Here is a 16,841-nt window from a genome sequence, read left to right on the forward strand (position 1 = left end):
TTCAGGTAGGAGGATAGGACAGGGAGGAATGGAAGCTGGCGGGGTATTTGAAGATAAAAAATCTGCGACTGGAGAGCAGGCGGTGGGAGGGGTGCTGGCTGGCACTGGACCACGTATTGTTTTTCTTTTTTTTAATCCATTTGGAGGGGTGGGGATGCTCAGCCTGGGAAGGCCGTTGCCATAGCTTAGATAGGGTTGAGAGATGTTTTAATTTGGCCACTAGGCCTGTGAGATAGCTTGGTTTTTTTTTTCTGCATGAGGCCAATTACTTAAAACCTAACCAGCAATATTCAAAAGGTAGTGGGTTAGGTTTAAATGCTAACAAGCTTAAGGTAGTCATATAACTTTAATCAGAGATATTCAGTGGAACGCTTATCCCACTGAATATCCAGGATAACATATCTGGCTAAATTTTGCTAAGTTTGGATAACTTATTCATTGTAGATTTTTTGAATATTGGCCTTAATAATTCTTTATTAATTAAGTGGGTGGACTTACCAGTGTTTTTGTTTAGTTATTGTGCTGTAGACAAGATGGTAATTTTTCCTAAGATTCTATAGCCATTGCAAATTATTCCCTGTTGGGTCAGGCAGAAAGACATTCAGTTGTTTGTCTGTGGTAGTACAATTTTTCTGGTAGGTGAAGACTACTAGGATTAGCTATGCCAAGTTGACATTAGATAAAACATTAGGGGGGGCTTGAACATTCTAGATCCAGCATGATATAATGTTGCGTGGCAGCTTAGAATAAATTCTGGCTTACTTCTGCAGTTAAACAAGTATGATATAGTTACATTATTAAGAAATGAAGATATGGACTCTTCTTTGGTTAATTTATTGCATTAAAGAGATACTCAAATTTATTTAAGGGAAGCATATGGGTCAGTCTTTGAATCTTTGGTTTTGACTTGGAGATGATGTGAAGATCCATATTCAGAAGCATTTATCCATATAACTCAGGAGTTATCTGGCTAAATGAATATTTGGGCACCTTTCTAGCTATCTTCTAGCCGGTTAAGTGCCCAAATTGTCACAACTGGCTAATGCCCAAATATACATACGTGACTAAATATACATAACCGGCTAATTAGTGTTGTATGTTCAGTGTCATAGACGCACTGCTGAATATACCTGAATATTCCTGGCTATCTTAGTTATTGTTGTGTTTGTGGCATTGTGGACCCTTGGCTAAACTCAGATAGCAGGAAGGCTTTATTGTACTGCTGTAGATAGATGGTATGAAGCAGGAAGGTAAGGCACTGAGGTCCACGAGGTGCCAATACGTTCAACAGCCTCTGATGATGATTCTCACCCAGATGTCACAGAGAGGGGTAGGGGTTAGGGGCCACTTTGACATTCAAAGTGAGACATACGAACAGAACAGTGCTCTCTTGTGAAGATTCGATGACCCTTGGCGTGAGGAAATGTTATCGACCATATCCCCCGAGGGGAGGAGTTAGCAATCTGTTATCGATCAGCTCCCCTGAGGGGAGGAGTTAGCAATCTGATGTCGATCAATTCCCCCGAGGGGTGGAGTTAGCAATCGGTTACTTCTCCAGTTAAGGAGTTAGCAATCTGTTAATGATCAGCTCCTCCAGAAGGGAGGAACAGCAATCTGATCAATGTTGTACCCCGAAGGGGAGGAGCTGGCAATTTATAATACTCCGTAGGTGGAGTTATCAATCTGTAGTGGGTTGGCTCCCCACGGAGTGACAGTCTGTACAATACAACTCTTGTAGTGTGGGGAAGAGCACCCAATGTAAGTTGGTGAATCCCTGGGCCGATGGCAGATGACAACGCCCCCAGGGGGATATCCTGAGAGGGACCACCGGCTAGGCTGGAGTATGGAGACAGACACAGATAGTTCTTTATTTAGAAAGGTAGTAGAACCACCAGAGGTGGCAGTAGTGAGCTGAAGTACTCGGCAGTGCTGAAGTCCCTCAGATACTGGAACTGTGATCTCTGAGTTTGCTGAGCTGTAGAGAGAGACTATAGGTAGTGAGTAGACAGGGTATGCTGGATACATAACCAGTAGATGATACACTCACAATTGTAGATATATCTGTAATGGCTCCTATGCAACCGAGAGTCTTCAGTATATTCAGGATCAGGAGCCTTTAGGCGAGTACTGGTTCCTAAATGCAATCTGGAATAAGAACTCACAATATCTGTGTATGTGATGGCTTCTGAAATAGAAGAGAATCTCTGGAGGGTTATAGAAGAGAGTCTTTGAAGGGTTTTAGGAACATGGGCCCTCGTGGAGCGAGTACTGGTTCCTTTCTGCAATATGAAATAGTAATTCACAAGATATAGGTAGGTGATAACTTCTTAGACAGAAGAAAGTCTTCAGTATTAGGAACATGGGCCCTCGTGGAGCGAGTACCGGTTCCTATTTGCAATAGAACTCAAAGTGTTCATGTCTGCGATCGCTTCCAGGCAATACGGAGTCTTCTGAGCATTCAGGGATGTAGGCCCTCGATGAGTGAGTACCAGATCCCGTCTTAGAATCTGAAATCAAGAAGAGAGAGCGGGGCCCCCGAAGAGCGGGTATCCCTTGGTAAGTTTGTGGAGACAGAGCAGCGGAGAAAGAATTCCCCTTGCTAACTTGATTCGTAGTTGCAAACAAAGACATTTTAAGGTGGAAGCGGATGACGTCACTACGGGGGGACGCCCCTGAGGTTCGTGCCCTTGCCGGTACAAACTCTGGAGCTCGCTCATGCGCCCTTATGTCATCAGGAATATGGCGGATCCGCAGCATCAGGCCAGCCCGGGGACACTGGGAAGAAGCGATGAGGAGAAGCCGCGGCAACATCTGTCCGTCAGACCCGAAGGGAGTTGCCACAGAGGTAGAGAGGGTGGAGCGAGAGTGAAAACAGGCACGAATGCAACAGGAAACTCACCCAAAGATGAGATTTGTGCAATGTTCTCTCAACCTAGCTTCATGGACTCTCTATCTGGGTAACATCAAGCTAGGTTGAGAGAACATTGCACAAATCTCATCTTTGGGTGAGTTTCCTCACTCCGAGGGTCATCAAACCTTCACAAGAGAGAACTGTTCTGTTCGTACATCTCACTTTGAATGTCAAAGTGGCCCCTAACCCTTACACTAATACCTAAACCTCACCTTGAGTTACTAGGTGGGCCTCCCATAGAGATATAAATACCTATCTAGGATTGATGATACAAGTCAATCCTGTCCTACATATTTATTTATTTATTTATTTATTTATTTAACAGCTTTTAATATATCGGTGTTCGTGCAAGCACATCACGCCGGTTTACAATAAACTTGAGAAAGGAGGAAATTACAAAAAACAGGGAGTGGGGGAATGGAGCAGGAGCGAAAAAAGGGGGGGGGGGAGAGGGGGGAGAGAGGTAAAGGAGGAAAGACAGCAGCTGAGAAAGGTACAAGGAACGTATCAGTATTTACAGGATAGGTTGCTTAACGAGGTTAGAACATGGTTGATTATTACAGCGGTTAATGAAGGATAAATAGATTATATAATGATATATATTAAAGCTTAATTACAGCAGTTATGGTGGATTATATTGATAACTTATTAAACAATTAAACACATATATATAAAATATTAGCTTATTTACAGCAGTTACAGCAGGTAATAACGGTGTCTTGATTTAAACATAAAGGTTGTAAGTTTTAACTGGGGTTACAGTGGAGCAGGGTGGAAAGGTGGCGATGGGGTGAGAGGTGGGCGGGGTAAAGGGAAAGGGTGAGGGGAGGGAGGGTGGGGGGGTATGGGTGGGTTGAAGGGTGTCACCTAACTAAACCTGCTGGGGTTCAAGCAGCTCCCCTGGTGCCAATGTTCATCATAGAAACTCCATTGAAAGGTCCAGCTGCAGGAATAAATATATTTTAGTCTGAACTGTGCTACTAGGTAGCCAGAGGCTGTATGTGTGAGAAATATGAAGACTCAAATGGTAGCAATGGCCTTGATGGAGACATACTCCCAGGTTGGACTAGCCAAGGAAATATTAACCAATCAAGGGTTAATGAAACCCTGGGAACCTCAGTTTATCATCCGTAAACCAGTGGGCTGGTGGAATGTTTTAACAAAACCCTCAAGCAGATGCTGAGGAAGTTCATTGTGGAGAATGACAAGAACTGGAATTTGTTGTTGCCCTATGTATTATTTGCAGTCCAAGAAGTTCACAGAGCTCAACAGACTTTTTCATGTTTAAACTAATAAATGGGAGAAGACTGGAGAAGGAACTGACTTCTGGAAGGAACCTGGTCATCTGTGTAATCCAGATCCAGGAACAACTAAGAAGGGCTAGAGAAGCTGCACACCTATGTCTGGAGAAGGCCCAAGATACCCAAGCCCTGTAATATAACCAGTCCGCTGTTCAACAGTTATTTCAATGTGGATCCCATGTCTTCATACTCTTCAGAATGTAAATTATTGTCCCATTGTCAAGGCCCTTATGAGGTAGCGGAGGAGATATATCCCATGAACTATAAAGTGGCCCAACTGGATAAAAGGAAGAAGGCTCAAATTTTCCATATGACCCTCCTAAAGAAGTGGGTTGTACCAACATGCGGCCTTGTTCAGGAGAGAATTTTGGCCCAGAAATCTCACCAAAGCCCAGACTATCACTTGTCCCTTTTTGGGACCAATTCTCTGCCCTTCAAAAAAACTGACCTAGACCAGCTGGTAAACCAGAATAAGGATGTATTTTCCAATTTTCCAGGCTGAACTCACCTCACTTGCCATTATATCATTACCCCTCCAGGAGTGGTGGTTCGACAGCAGCCATTCCAGAGGCCAGAGTCATATGCTAGAGACTTAGACAAAACAAATGCTCTGATTCAGCATATTAGAAAAAAACAATAGGGCCTAGTCTTTGCCCATTTTTCCTAAACCAAATGGTAGCATACGGTTCTCCTTAGACTTCAGAAAAATCTCTGAGACCTCAAAGCTTGATGCCTATCTGATACCTCCCATAGACAAACTCATTGAATGGCTGGGAAGAAGACAGTTTATGAATATTCTGGGTTACAAAAGGGATATTGGCAGGTCCTTCTTACACCAACAGAAAAAGAGAAAACAGCTTTCTCTACACTTTCTCTACACTTCCAGTTTACAGTTCTGCATTTTGGACTTCATGGAGCTCCCATTATGTTCCAGAGGTTGGTTTCCTACGTATTAAGCCCACACCAGGACTATGTCACAGCCTTTCTTGACATTGTTATATATAGTGGCTACTGGAAAACACATTTGAACCAACTAAAGGCAGCACCTACAGTCCTATGGAAGGCTGGGCTGATGGCCAACCCCAATAAATACCTGCTAGGGGCTCAAAAGTATAATACCTTGGATACTCCCTTGGGAAGGGGAAGATCCATCCTCAAGCACAAAAATAAAAATGATCACCCCACAGACAAAGAGTAAGGTGAGAGCCTTTTTAGGATTCATCAGATACTACAAAAGATTTAGATTCCACTTTTTGGTACTTCAACTCATACATAAAAGCAGATTGTATAGGTATGTCCCTATCCCCACAGGACTTACAATCTAATTTTGTACCTGAGGCAATGGATAGTAGTGACTTACTCAAGGTCACAAGTGACAGAGGGATTTGAAACCTAGTTTCCCCTTGGTCATAGCTTGCTGCTCTAACCACTAAGTTACTCCTCTACTCCAAACCACTCCTTTGTCTGCTGCAGAAGAAGGCCCAGAGAAGGTCAGCTGATCCATGGATGCAGACAGGACCTTCCAGATTTTTATTATTATTATTTATTTATTGATTTTTCAACATAAAATACAAGGCAAATATATCTTTGTACAGCAAAATAATGAGATCATTACCAAGCAAACCTAAAGTTAAAGAAAGAAAGAGAAAAAAAAAGAAAAAACAACATAGAGCTAACCAGCTCAACTATCTCTATTGTTGAATACACAATCTTTTAAACAAGGGAATGTCTTTATAATATGGAGATTCTTACACAATTTCAGTAAATAAAAAGAAATAGTGGTTACTCAACTCCCATAAATGTATTAAATGCCTAGATTATTTGGGTGCTGTTTAAGTCTGTGGGCTCTTTTGGTTTTTAAGGAAGTTACTCAGCTGATCTGCACTAAAGAAAATAAAGGTGTTATTTCCCTTTCTTACCACACATCTGCAAGGATATCATAGAAGAAATGATGCACCACTATCCAATACTTCTTTTTTCATATTTAAGAAAGCCTTACAGCGATCTTGTGTAGCTTTAGCAAAATCGTGATACATCCAAACTTGACCACCATAGAAGGAAGTATTAAAGTTTTGAAAGTAGTGCTTCATTACTAAATTAAGATCCTGAAAATAAAGAAACGTCATCAGGAGAGTTGCTCTCTCAAGAACCTCTTCTGATCCTTCCAGATTTTTAAAGAAGGCTCTATGCTCAGAACCATTTCTGATAAGCCTGGTCTTCACCAGGCTGTTCGTGGCCCAGACAGACACCTCGGAGGTGGGCTTAGGAGCAGTCCTGGCACAAGAGAAAGATGGCCAGGAACACCCAATGACCTTTATTAGCTGGAAGCTAATGGAGAGGGAGAAATTGTATTTAACAATTGAAAAAGAAGCTTTAGTGATCAAGTGGGCCTTAGAAGCCTTCCGGTATTAGCTGCTTGGCCGCCAATTTATACTTGTGACAGACCATCAACCCCTTGTGTAGATCACATGAAATAAGGCGTCCCATGGTAGGGTCATGAAATGGTTCTTGGCCCTCAGGCCCTTCAACTATAAGGTATGGCATCGAGCCAATAAGGAGAATGCCAATGCTGACTTCTTAGCCAGAGAAATATCCCTGGTACAGGCAGGGACTCAGCTTAGGAAGATTAAGCTGAGGGGAAGGTATGTTGAGGAGTATTCAAGAAAGACCTTCAGAACACCTTAAAGTAGTAGCTCCAGATATCTGGCACAGTCCAGAAGGGAATTCTGGTCCCAGGGCATTTTCCTTAGCTGGGAAATAAGAGAGAAGGCCCAACTGAGAACAAGGAGGCCCCAGAAAGAAAGAAGTATAGAATTTGCTATAACTATTTATGTTTGATTGCTGTGACTTTTCTTTAAATACTGCTGAGATAAGTTTCTGCTTGTTTCAATTTTGTGTAAATAATAAAAGTTTGCGAAGAATGGCTGGAGTTTATTCTCTTCTGTCCTCTGTCACATTTCCCTAAACTGCTCCTAGAGTTTTACAATAGGATACCAAAAATGGGTGTTTATCTGTATTTTTATGGCATAGACTGAAATTTTTGGTGCTTTTTTATTGAATTCAGTTTAATAAGGTGTAAATTTTTCATGGTGTATTGCGCGGTGTGTGTATATGACTATTGTGAAGTGGTAGGATGATGGAAGTGGCAGTGGGTGTGTGTGTGCATGTTTGTGGCTTGAAGGGGTGGCAGAGTGTGTATGGCTGGAGGGGACGAGAGTATGGGTGTGGGTGTGTATGTGTATATATGTGGCTAGAATAGGATGCAGAGTGCATGTGTGTGTGTGTATGTGACTGGAGGGAGCAGCAGGGTGTGTGTATGGCTCTCCCCTCCCTTCCCCAATCCATTGCACTGTGTGTAGCTAGAGAGTGTGGCAGGATGTGTTTGTATGGCTGGAGGGCTGGTGGCAGGCTCTCTCCTTCCCCATTTATTCCACTCCCTTCCCTGCTTATACTTCCCATGATCCTCATCTTAGATTAGCAGAGCTTGGGCTCCCTGCCAACCTGCTGCCCTCGGTGTCCGTTCCTCTCATGGGCCTTGTGCTACTGTTGGCCTGCTCCAAAACATTTGGGCAATGCTGAAGCAGCAGGATGACATCATCAAAGCACCATCAGATGGGCCTATTTTTGATGTGTGTGTGTGGGGGGGGATTTGTTAAAACTGAAAAATCCAGTTTCCCCATCAAGGGTGTTTTTTCGGGGTTTTTCAGTTTTAACCAAAAATCAGAAGCCCTACTCTTAAATCTACCTCCTTTCATTTTCATCCCATGACTCCTCATTCCAGAGCCTCCATTCCACTGAAAAAGTTCTGCTTCTTGTGCATAGATACCTAGTAGGGATGTGAATCGTTTTAGGACGATTAAAATTATCGTCCGATAATTTTAATATCGTCTTAAACCGTTATGGAACACAATACAATAGAGATTCTAACGATTTATCGTTATAAATCGTTAGAATCGTGAGCCGGCACACTAAAACCCCCTAAAACCCACCCCCGACCCTTTAAATTAAATCCCCCACCCTCCCGAACCCCCCCCCCCCAAATGACTTAAATAACCTGCGGGTCCAGCGGCGGTCCGGAACGGCAGCAGTCCGGAACGGGCTCCTGCTACTGAATCTTGTTGTCTTCGGCCGGCGCCATTTTCCAAAATGGCGCCAAAAAATGGCGGCGGCCATAGACGAACACGATTGGACGGCAGGAGGTCCTTCCGGACCCCCGCTGGACTTTTGGCAAGTCTTGTGGGGGTCAGGAGGCCCCCCCCAAGCTGGCCAAAAGTTCCTGGAGGTCCAGCGGGGGTCAGGGAGCGATTTCCCGCCGCGAATCGTTTTCGTACGGAAAATGGCGCCGGCAGGAGATCGACTGCAGGAGGTCGTTCAGCGAGGGTTCCGGCGCCTCGCTGAACGACCTCCTGCAGTCGATCTCCTGCCGGCGCCATTTTCCGTACGAAAACGATTCGCGGCGGGAAATCGCTCCCTGACCCCCGCTGGACCTCCAGGAACTTTTGGCCAGTTTGGGGGGGCCCTCCTGACCCCCACAAGACTTGCCAAAAGTCCAGCGGGGGTCCGGAAGGACCTCCTGCCGTCCAATCGTGTTCGTCTATGGCCGCCGCCATTTTTCGGCGCCATTTTGGAAAATGGCGCCGGCCGAAGACAACAAGATTCAGTAGCAGGAGCCCGTTCCGGACCGCTGCCGTTCCGGACCGCCGCTGGACCCGCAGGTTATTTAAGTCATTTGGGGGGGGTTCGGGAGGGTGGGGGATTTAATTTAAAGGGTCGGGGGTGGGTTTTAGGGGTTTTAATGTGCCGGTTTTGCGATTTTACGTTTTTTTCGATTTTTTACGATTTTTCACGATTTTTCACGATATTTTACCCCCCCAAACGGCAACAATACGATTCCCTCCCCCTCCCAGCCGAAATCGATCGTTAAGACGATCGAGGACACGATTCACATCTCTAATACCTAGTAGATATTTAAATATCTCTATTATAATTTTCCTAAAATTCGCCAAACTCAGCACTACTCGCAAATGCACCTTCTCCATAGCAGAACTCTTTCCCAATTGAAATCAGACTTTGTGATTCACTTCTTCAATTTAGAAAACTCATTAAGACCTTTTTATTTAATCTAGCTTTTGGTTAATTTTACCCTACCATTTTACCTATTTGATTATTATTCATATTAATTTTATTTTTCAAGTTACTGTTTTAATTTATTTTTATTTTGTTTTTATGTAACACATTATTATTTTGATTTTAAATGTATGTTGTTTTCTATTATTCTTGATTTATATTGTGTATGTTTTTATGTTCACCGCCTAGGCCTTCTTAGTGTTAGGTGGTTTATAAATGCAATAAATGTAAATGTAGGACAGGGGTTCCCAAATCTTTGGGGAGTGTGGACCCCTTTTCAACCTCCAAAATGTTTGCGGACCCCCACATGCATCTCTTTAATGTTTACATGCAGTTAAATACCATACAGAAAACTGATTAATGTAATAAATAAATATATACTCTAGAATCATTGGTAATGTATAAAACTTAATATTAAACAAGGAATGGTTTCTGATATAAGCTGTACTCTCCCTCCTGTCCTCCCTTTAAGCTCCTTCCTGAGTGCTATTCCCCACCTCCTCAATAGCCCCTTCCCAAGTGCCTTCCCTACTGCCTTGCTTTCCTCCACCAATGAACCCTTCCTGAGTACTCTTCCTCCTGCTCTTTCCTCTATAGACCTTTCTCTAGTTCTGTACTTCCTGCCTTCCTCATGCAACCCCTTCCTGAGTGCTTTCCCTCTTGCCTTCCCTTCTTCCCTGCTTGGCCCCACCTATGTCCTCTTCACTAATGCCTTCCCTTCTGTCCTCTCCTTCCTATATCCCCATTCCTGGTCCTCCATATCAAAGCCCCTGCCTGAATACTTCCCCTCCTCCCTGGCCTTTTTCTGAGTGTTGCACCCCCCTCCCCATAGTCCCTTCTCAAATGTCTTCTTACTGCCATGACCCTTTCCTGAGTGCCTTGCTTCCTGTCCTCTTCCTGGTCCTCTCCCTCCTTCCCTATCCCCATGGACCATTCCAAGCATTCTTTCATTTATTATCCACCTTTTTGAATAAGAAATTCACCAAAGGTATGGTGTTTTCTGGTCAACTAATTTGAAAGGTAACTTACAGTCTGAAGGAGACTTTAGCAAGGACTAAACTTGATATTCATCAATAACAGAATTAGACAAAATGAGGATAGGGTTAAACTTGAAATATGTCAACAGCAGGACTAAGAATACAACACATCTCAGTAAAATCAGCACAGGACTAATTAGATACAAATATAAACATCTCAGCACTGCAACAGGTTGTAGCAGCATTTTCAAGGCACTCATATAACTACAAACATCTCAATAAAATATGAGATTGCAGCAGCACTTTTAAAGCACCCCTATAATATACCCAGTAGTTTATAGCACTTCCTTCTGCCCTCCTACCTCTTAAGGCCCTTTCCAAGTGCTTTCACTCCTATGTTCTCCCTCTTGCCCTCTCCTCCCTGTTATCCCTTCTCTGTTCCTTTCTGAGTGCTGAACCTGCTATGGCCCCTGTCTTCTGACCTCCATCATGGCCATACTATTCCCTCAGTCCAGCTTTTTCCTTCACTACCAGGTCTTCAGGACAACCAGAGCACATATAGCAGTGGCCAGAATTGCTACTCAGGGGCATCACCCTTTTGCTGCTGCCTCTGGTCATGTGGCACAGCGACTGTTGAAGGTGCTGGTGGCAACATGCTTCCTCTCCTCTCTGCATAGCTTCAGACTCCTTGTGGTGGCAATCAGCAATATTCTCCCCCCTCCCCCTTCATTTCAGTTTGGGCTTCTCAAGGCTGTGATCTTCCTCTCCTTGGTGGGATTAGGCAGCAGGAACCTTAGAGCAGAGCTCCTCAGAGATTACGTCAGCCCGCTCTACTTCTTAGCAGCTGTACTTTCCTTTCCTCCCTTCTTGTGGGCCCCTTTGATGGTCTTGCAGACCCCTAGGAGTTCCTGGAACCCAGGTTGGTAAACCACTCTTCTAGGATATATATGTTCAGATCTTTAAGTCTAATCCTGTAAATATCCGTTGCTCCTCCAGTCTTCAGGCAGTGCTGTGAGCTCTTGAACCTTCTGTCTAGTCCTTCCAGCTCTGTGCTGCTCGTTCTCCCTGCTCCCGGCAGCGATCTTGTTTCCTGTATAGGTTTGTACTTATATTGAGATAATATTAGCAGTGAGTTGTCAGAGCTTGGCCCTACCTTCCAGTACTCATACCTTGGCTACATTCTGGAAGACTGCATTATCTTCAGCTTCCGCTTCTACTTTCAATTCCTATTTATTCTCCTGCATGGGGTCCTGGATTTCTGGTTCATTCTTGTGCCTTACTGTGTTCCAGACCTCACGTTCCCTGTTTGTGCCAGGATCTAACCTCACTTTTCATGCCTTGTTGTCCACCAGCACCAGAGGGCTGAACTCGAAGAAAAGGTGGATGGCCTAGGCGGAAGTCTCTCTGTCTTGTGGAGGCCTGGACTTGACTCCCCTGGCATCCAACATTCCTGGGGAACTCACAGACATTATGCTTTACAACGAAAACCATTGACCATTTTAGTAGTCACCTTCTGGACTTACACCATCCAGTTTATTTACTTTTGGAGATGTAGTCTCCAGAATTGTACACAGTATTTTAAAAGAGATCTCATTGGAGACATATACAGGGGCAATATTACCTCCTGCTTCCTCCTGACCAGTTTTTACCATCACCTTCTCCATCAGTTTGGTCACCTTAAGATCATCAGATATGATCATCCCTAAATCCCGCTCTTGCTTCATGCTTCAAAGAATTTTATTCCATATACTGTACCATTCCCTTGAGTTTTTGCAACCCAAGTGCATGACGCTACATTTTTTAGCTTTAAATCTTAGCTCTTAGACTCTAGACCATTCTTCAAGCTTTGCTAATTTGTCCTCATAGTTTTCACACCTTCCTGAGTGGCTACCCTCTTGCAGGTTTTGATAACATCCATTTGACCTCTTTCCCAGTCAGCTCTTGGGTATAGGGGCACATGGGAAGGGCCACGGGCCATGCAAGACCCTATGACCTCTCGGGGATCCCGCACAGGGGGGAAAAGTCAAGTTTTCCAAGGCTGCTTTTGCCTTACCTGCAAGAAACCCATGAGTTAAACCACATTGATCTTTGGCAATGGGCCTACACCTCATACCTATACCCTTTAAACCATATATGATTCTATTCGCATTGGACAAGAGTCAGGTTGGCATCTTTCCACTGGACTGATTGTCTGGGTGACATTATTCTTTAGTTTTTCATTCCTTCAATGCCTCTTCTTTCAGAATACCCTCTCACGGAAATTCTAAGCTAGAGATCCAAGAACTTGAAAACAGGGAGAAACACACACTTTCTTCTCAATCCATTTTCCAGGAGACTGAATATCATATCCTATAAAGGAAAATCCATGTTAACAGCACAATTTCCTGTCATACCAAAGACAAGCAACCTGAAACACAAAACTCAAAATTAAGCAAACATATGCATGAAAAAAATGCAAATGAAGGCAAGAATATGAGTGAACAATTTTTTAAAGGATTTTTATAGAAAGCATTTTTTTTCTTTTATGCACCTTTTCAATTCTTTTTCATAATTTTGTATATTTTTCTAAATTTTCATATTTTCTTTCAAAACCAAAGTCTCTGCAAAGGCAAACATTCCTTAACTTCAGGCCTCTCAGTCTTTAAAATGTGAACATCCTTGAGTCTTCTGATCTTTTATCCCATCTTCATTGGGAAAGTCATCATCTTCTTTTTAAAAGTCCATTGTCCCAGTGAGAAACCAATTTCCGACAACTGTACAGGAATTTCTTTCAAACCACAAACAGTTCCTTTAATTAAACAGCAGCGAGTATCAAATGTTTTGCTCCCAGCTGCAAATCATCTCATAATCTACAGTCACAATTTAAGATTTTGACATTAACCTTTTGAGTGTTGAGTGGTAAAGATCCTGACTAGCTACAGAAAAAGTTACAGTGATATTTATATTTACATGATCATTGTGGTCTAGTCAGGGAGCTTTCTTGGTCATTCCAACTTTTAGAGAAATTTTGCAAGTTTGTTTGTGTGCTAGGGCATTTTTCATCATTGCCTCCCGTACTTTAGCATTGTCTTCTAATGGATATTAGATTAGAAAATAATTATTTGTTGTCTTGTAAAAAAGTAAAATCATGACCTGTTAGGGGAAGGTAAAAGGAAAGAGAGTGGGATGGGTCACTAGCAAGCTGATATGATGACTGTACTGGTATAATGTTTTTATGATTGATTATTGTTGATTTTATGAATTATGCATATTATGTATACTGCTTTGGGTGATTTTTTTAAACCAGGAAGGTGGGTAATAAATATGTTAAATAAAAAAGATTTCAAAAAAGTGTGACAAGGCAGTTGGAAGAACCTGTGGAATACTAGAGTGCATAAGAAGAGATATTACCAGTAGAAAAAGAAATGATAATGCCTCTGTATAAATCACTGGTGAGGCCTCATCTGAAGTATTGTATCCAGTTCTGGAGATTATATCTTCAAAAGGGTATAAACAGAGTAGAAGCAGTCCAGAAAAGGATTAATAAAATGGTGCAGACTCTGCTCCATAGACCCTATGAAATGAGACTAAGGGGCTGAAATATGTATATTATAAAGGAGAAGTGAGATTGTGAGGAACGATAGAGACATTAACATATATCAATGCTATAAATCATTCCAAAAGATAGACTATTTCCTGGAAATGAGGCCCAAAGGGAGGAGTAGCAAAATAAATTGTTTCTTCACATAAAGGAAAGGTTGGTCGAGGCATGAAATAGCCTCTAGTGCTGATTTGGGTAGAGGCAAAATCAATAGCAGAATACAAGAAAGCATTGGATATACACAGAGGATCCTTAGTTGAAAGGAAATAATGATAAAACAGTAAAATTTCCATTAGGAAATGATACATGGCATGCAGATGGACCTGCTGATATATTCTATGCATTTAAATTACTTTTTTTCTTTTTAATACAGGTAAATGGTTTAACTACGGGATTATCTTTCTTGTTTTGATCCTTGATCTTAATATGTGGAAGAATCAAATTTTTTACAAACCTCCAGCATATGGTCAGTATATAGGTCCTGGCAAGAAAATCTACACTGTAAAAGATTCTGAAAGCCTACAAAATCTTAACAGGACAACATTATCGTGGGAATGGAGGTCCAATAACACCAACCCTAATACTAACCAGAGCTACGTCAATGGAGACATGTTCTTACACAGCAGATATATTGGAACTAGCTTGAATGTCAAGTGCCTGGCCTTTATTCCAAGTCTATTGGCTTTTGTTTTGTTTGGATTCTTTGTTTGGTTCTTTGGACGATTTCAAAAGAGTGAGCAAGGCATGGAAAACAAGGACAAAACATACACACGCATAAAAAGGAAATCTCCATCAGAGCACAGCAAAGAGATGGGAATGACCATTGAAAATTTAAAGGCTTCTATAGAGGAAAGTTTAAGTTTGCACAACACATCTTTGGTTACTGTAAGGACAGAAGTGAATGAAATTGAAGAGCCGCCTTCCCTCCTGGTTTCTGAGAAGTTAAACTTGCAATCTAATGAGCAAGAGACCTTGGCACCAACAGAGCCAGTTGGGCTTCCTATACCCAATAGCGAGCCTATGGCATAGTCCCTCAACCAGAAAAAGAACGACAGAATCAGGAGCTGAAACTCAAATTTTACTTCTCATAAATTAAAGTTTACATAGTGGTTAGAAAACAATAGTTATGCATATCCTGTGCTATAACGGTGCTCATATGTGCTTTTTGTAAAACACTTTTTTCAATTTCTATAATAGATGTGCCTATATTGAACTTTCCTTTACAGAGTAGATTGCCTCTCACAATAGCACAGGCTTTTTACTAATGTTTTGATTTGCTTTGTGATATGGTGTTAGATAACTAGCAGGTATAAAGTTCTAACCATAGTGGTGCCTTGATATGTTATACTTACAAAACAATGCTGTGACATACAGTACTGTGCAGGGTTTTTGTGTACTCTTCTTGAATAACATTAGATTTTTTTCATCATCAGACACACAGATATTTGTGAAAAAATGATTCTAATAAGGTACCAGACTGAAATGACGATTTTCTTACTTACATTGAGCTGCAATAGACTTGGTAACATGGGCAGTTGAACTGCAGGGTAGTGTGGCATGTCGATTATCTTTCAGTTCTTGTTGACTGGCAAACACAAATACAGATGTATAATTCCATACCAGTAGGGAGATAATACATGGGTCACTACTTATAAAAATGTGTCTTTCTTCACTAGTAATAGCAATTGAGTAATAATATCTTTTGGTGTTTTCCTAGTACTTTCCGACGGTCACCTGTCCTTACATCCCCTGCCCTTTTGCACATTGATAATATTTAAAGCACCCATTTTTAAAAAAGAATTTGCCCCATATTGTACCTTTATGGATAAAAATCTTTATAAATCAATGACAATTATCTTTAGAAAATGCAGTAAGATGACGTTTTACCAATACAGTGTCTTATTCAAAAAAGTGCTGTCTTCCCATTCGTTGTCTATGGAAGAAATATGCATTGAATAAGGCCCAAAATATATACAACACATTTATAACATTTCATAAAAGGACACCTCCTTCCTCCCTAGCAACTCATGAGTACGTAACATTTGACCATCCTGGCCTGTGATGCCAAACCACATTATTAGATAACATCTCTTTTTAGTTGTATGCTTCTTAGAATATTCTTCTCTGCAGAAGACCAAAATGCACCACTGCCCTCCATTCTGACCCTTTAAAAAAAAAAGAAGAAACCTTTGAAGCAGGACATCATACAAGTCTCTGCATCACTCTTGTTCTCAGGGCAAAGTATTTACAGCCATGGCAAGCCTTTATAATAGAGATACATGCTTTTACTTTACCCACTATATGAAGACTAGACAGCAGACCTATTCATTTCCAGTCTTCTGACTCAACTAATGTAAGCATTCCTCATCTTCTCCATGGTTTGTGAAGCTGATGGAACATCTTTCCTTGCTGTCCTCCACATATTCTCTCTCATCTTTTCTCTTCTGCTTCTATTGTAACAGTTCAGTTCATCAAGAGGGATAGTAGCCACATTATATATCATTCTTTATGAGTGAGAAAGGGGGCTCCATTCATTAAATACAGTAAAAGTCTCATTATCCTAAACTTAACCATCTGAAATGGTAAAGTAACTGGCATCTTGCCCAGGCAGCCCTTTGGGGGAAGGGGGGGGGGGGGGTACAATGTTGGATTAGGCAGTAGAGTAGCGTTTCGCTGTTGTGCTTTGTGCTGAATGCACTCCACCACCGCCTTGCTTCCAGCAAGAAAGAAGAGGGGAAGGAAGGGGAAGGGAAATGGCAGGAAGGGAAGAGCTGGATTTGAGAGTAGAGTAGAGTAACTCCAGCATCACCCTCTCCCCTCCTGCTCCCTACAAGGGACTGGACTGGAGGGGAGGGGAACTGACAGGAAGAAGAGATATGCTCATATAATCAGCATATTGAATTAACTGGCACCAGCTATTCCCTATACATATTGGATAATGGAAC

The 16,841-nt window shown here is 42.1% G+C and overlaps 1 protein-coding gene across 1 annotated transcript in view; it reads left to right on the forward strand.

Annotated features, from left to right (window-relative positions):
* Nucleotides 1-16,515, forward strand: part of LOC115099563 (transmembrane protein 117-like) — a 102,362-nt gene extending 85,847 nt beyond the window's left edge. The window contains exon 4 of the mRNA XM_029617297.1: nucleotides 14,270-16,515. Coding sequence (XP_029473157.1) covers nucleotides 14,270-14,925 — 656 coding nt within the window. The 3' untranslated portion in view covers nucleotides 14,926-16,515. The remainder of the gene's footprint in view (nucleotides 1-14,269) is intronic.
* Nucleotides 16,516-16,841: the final 326 nt, after the last annotated feature.

Source organism: Rhinatrema bivittatum, chromosome 9 (genome assembly GCF_901001135.1).
Source record: "Rhinatrema bivittatum chromosome 9, aRhiBiv1.1, whole genome shotgun sequence".
NCBI classification, from domain to species: Eukaryota; Metazoa; Chordata; class Amphibia; order Gymnophiona; family Rhinatrematidae; genus Rhinatrema; species Rhinatrema bivittatum.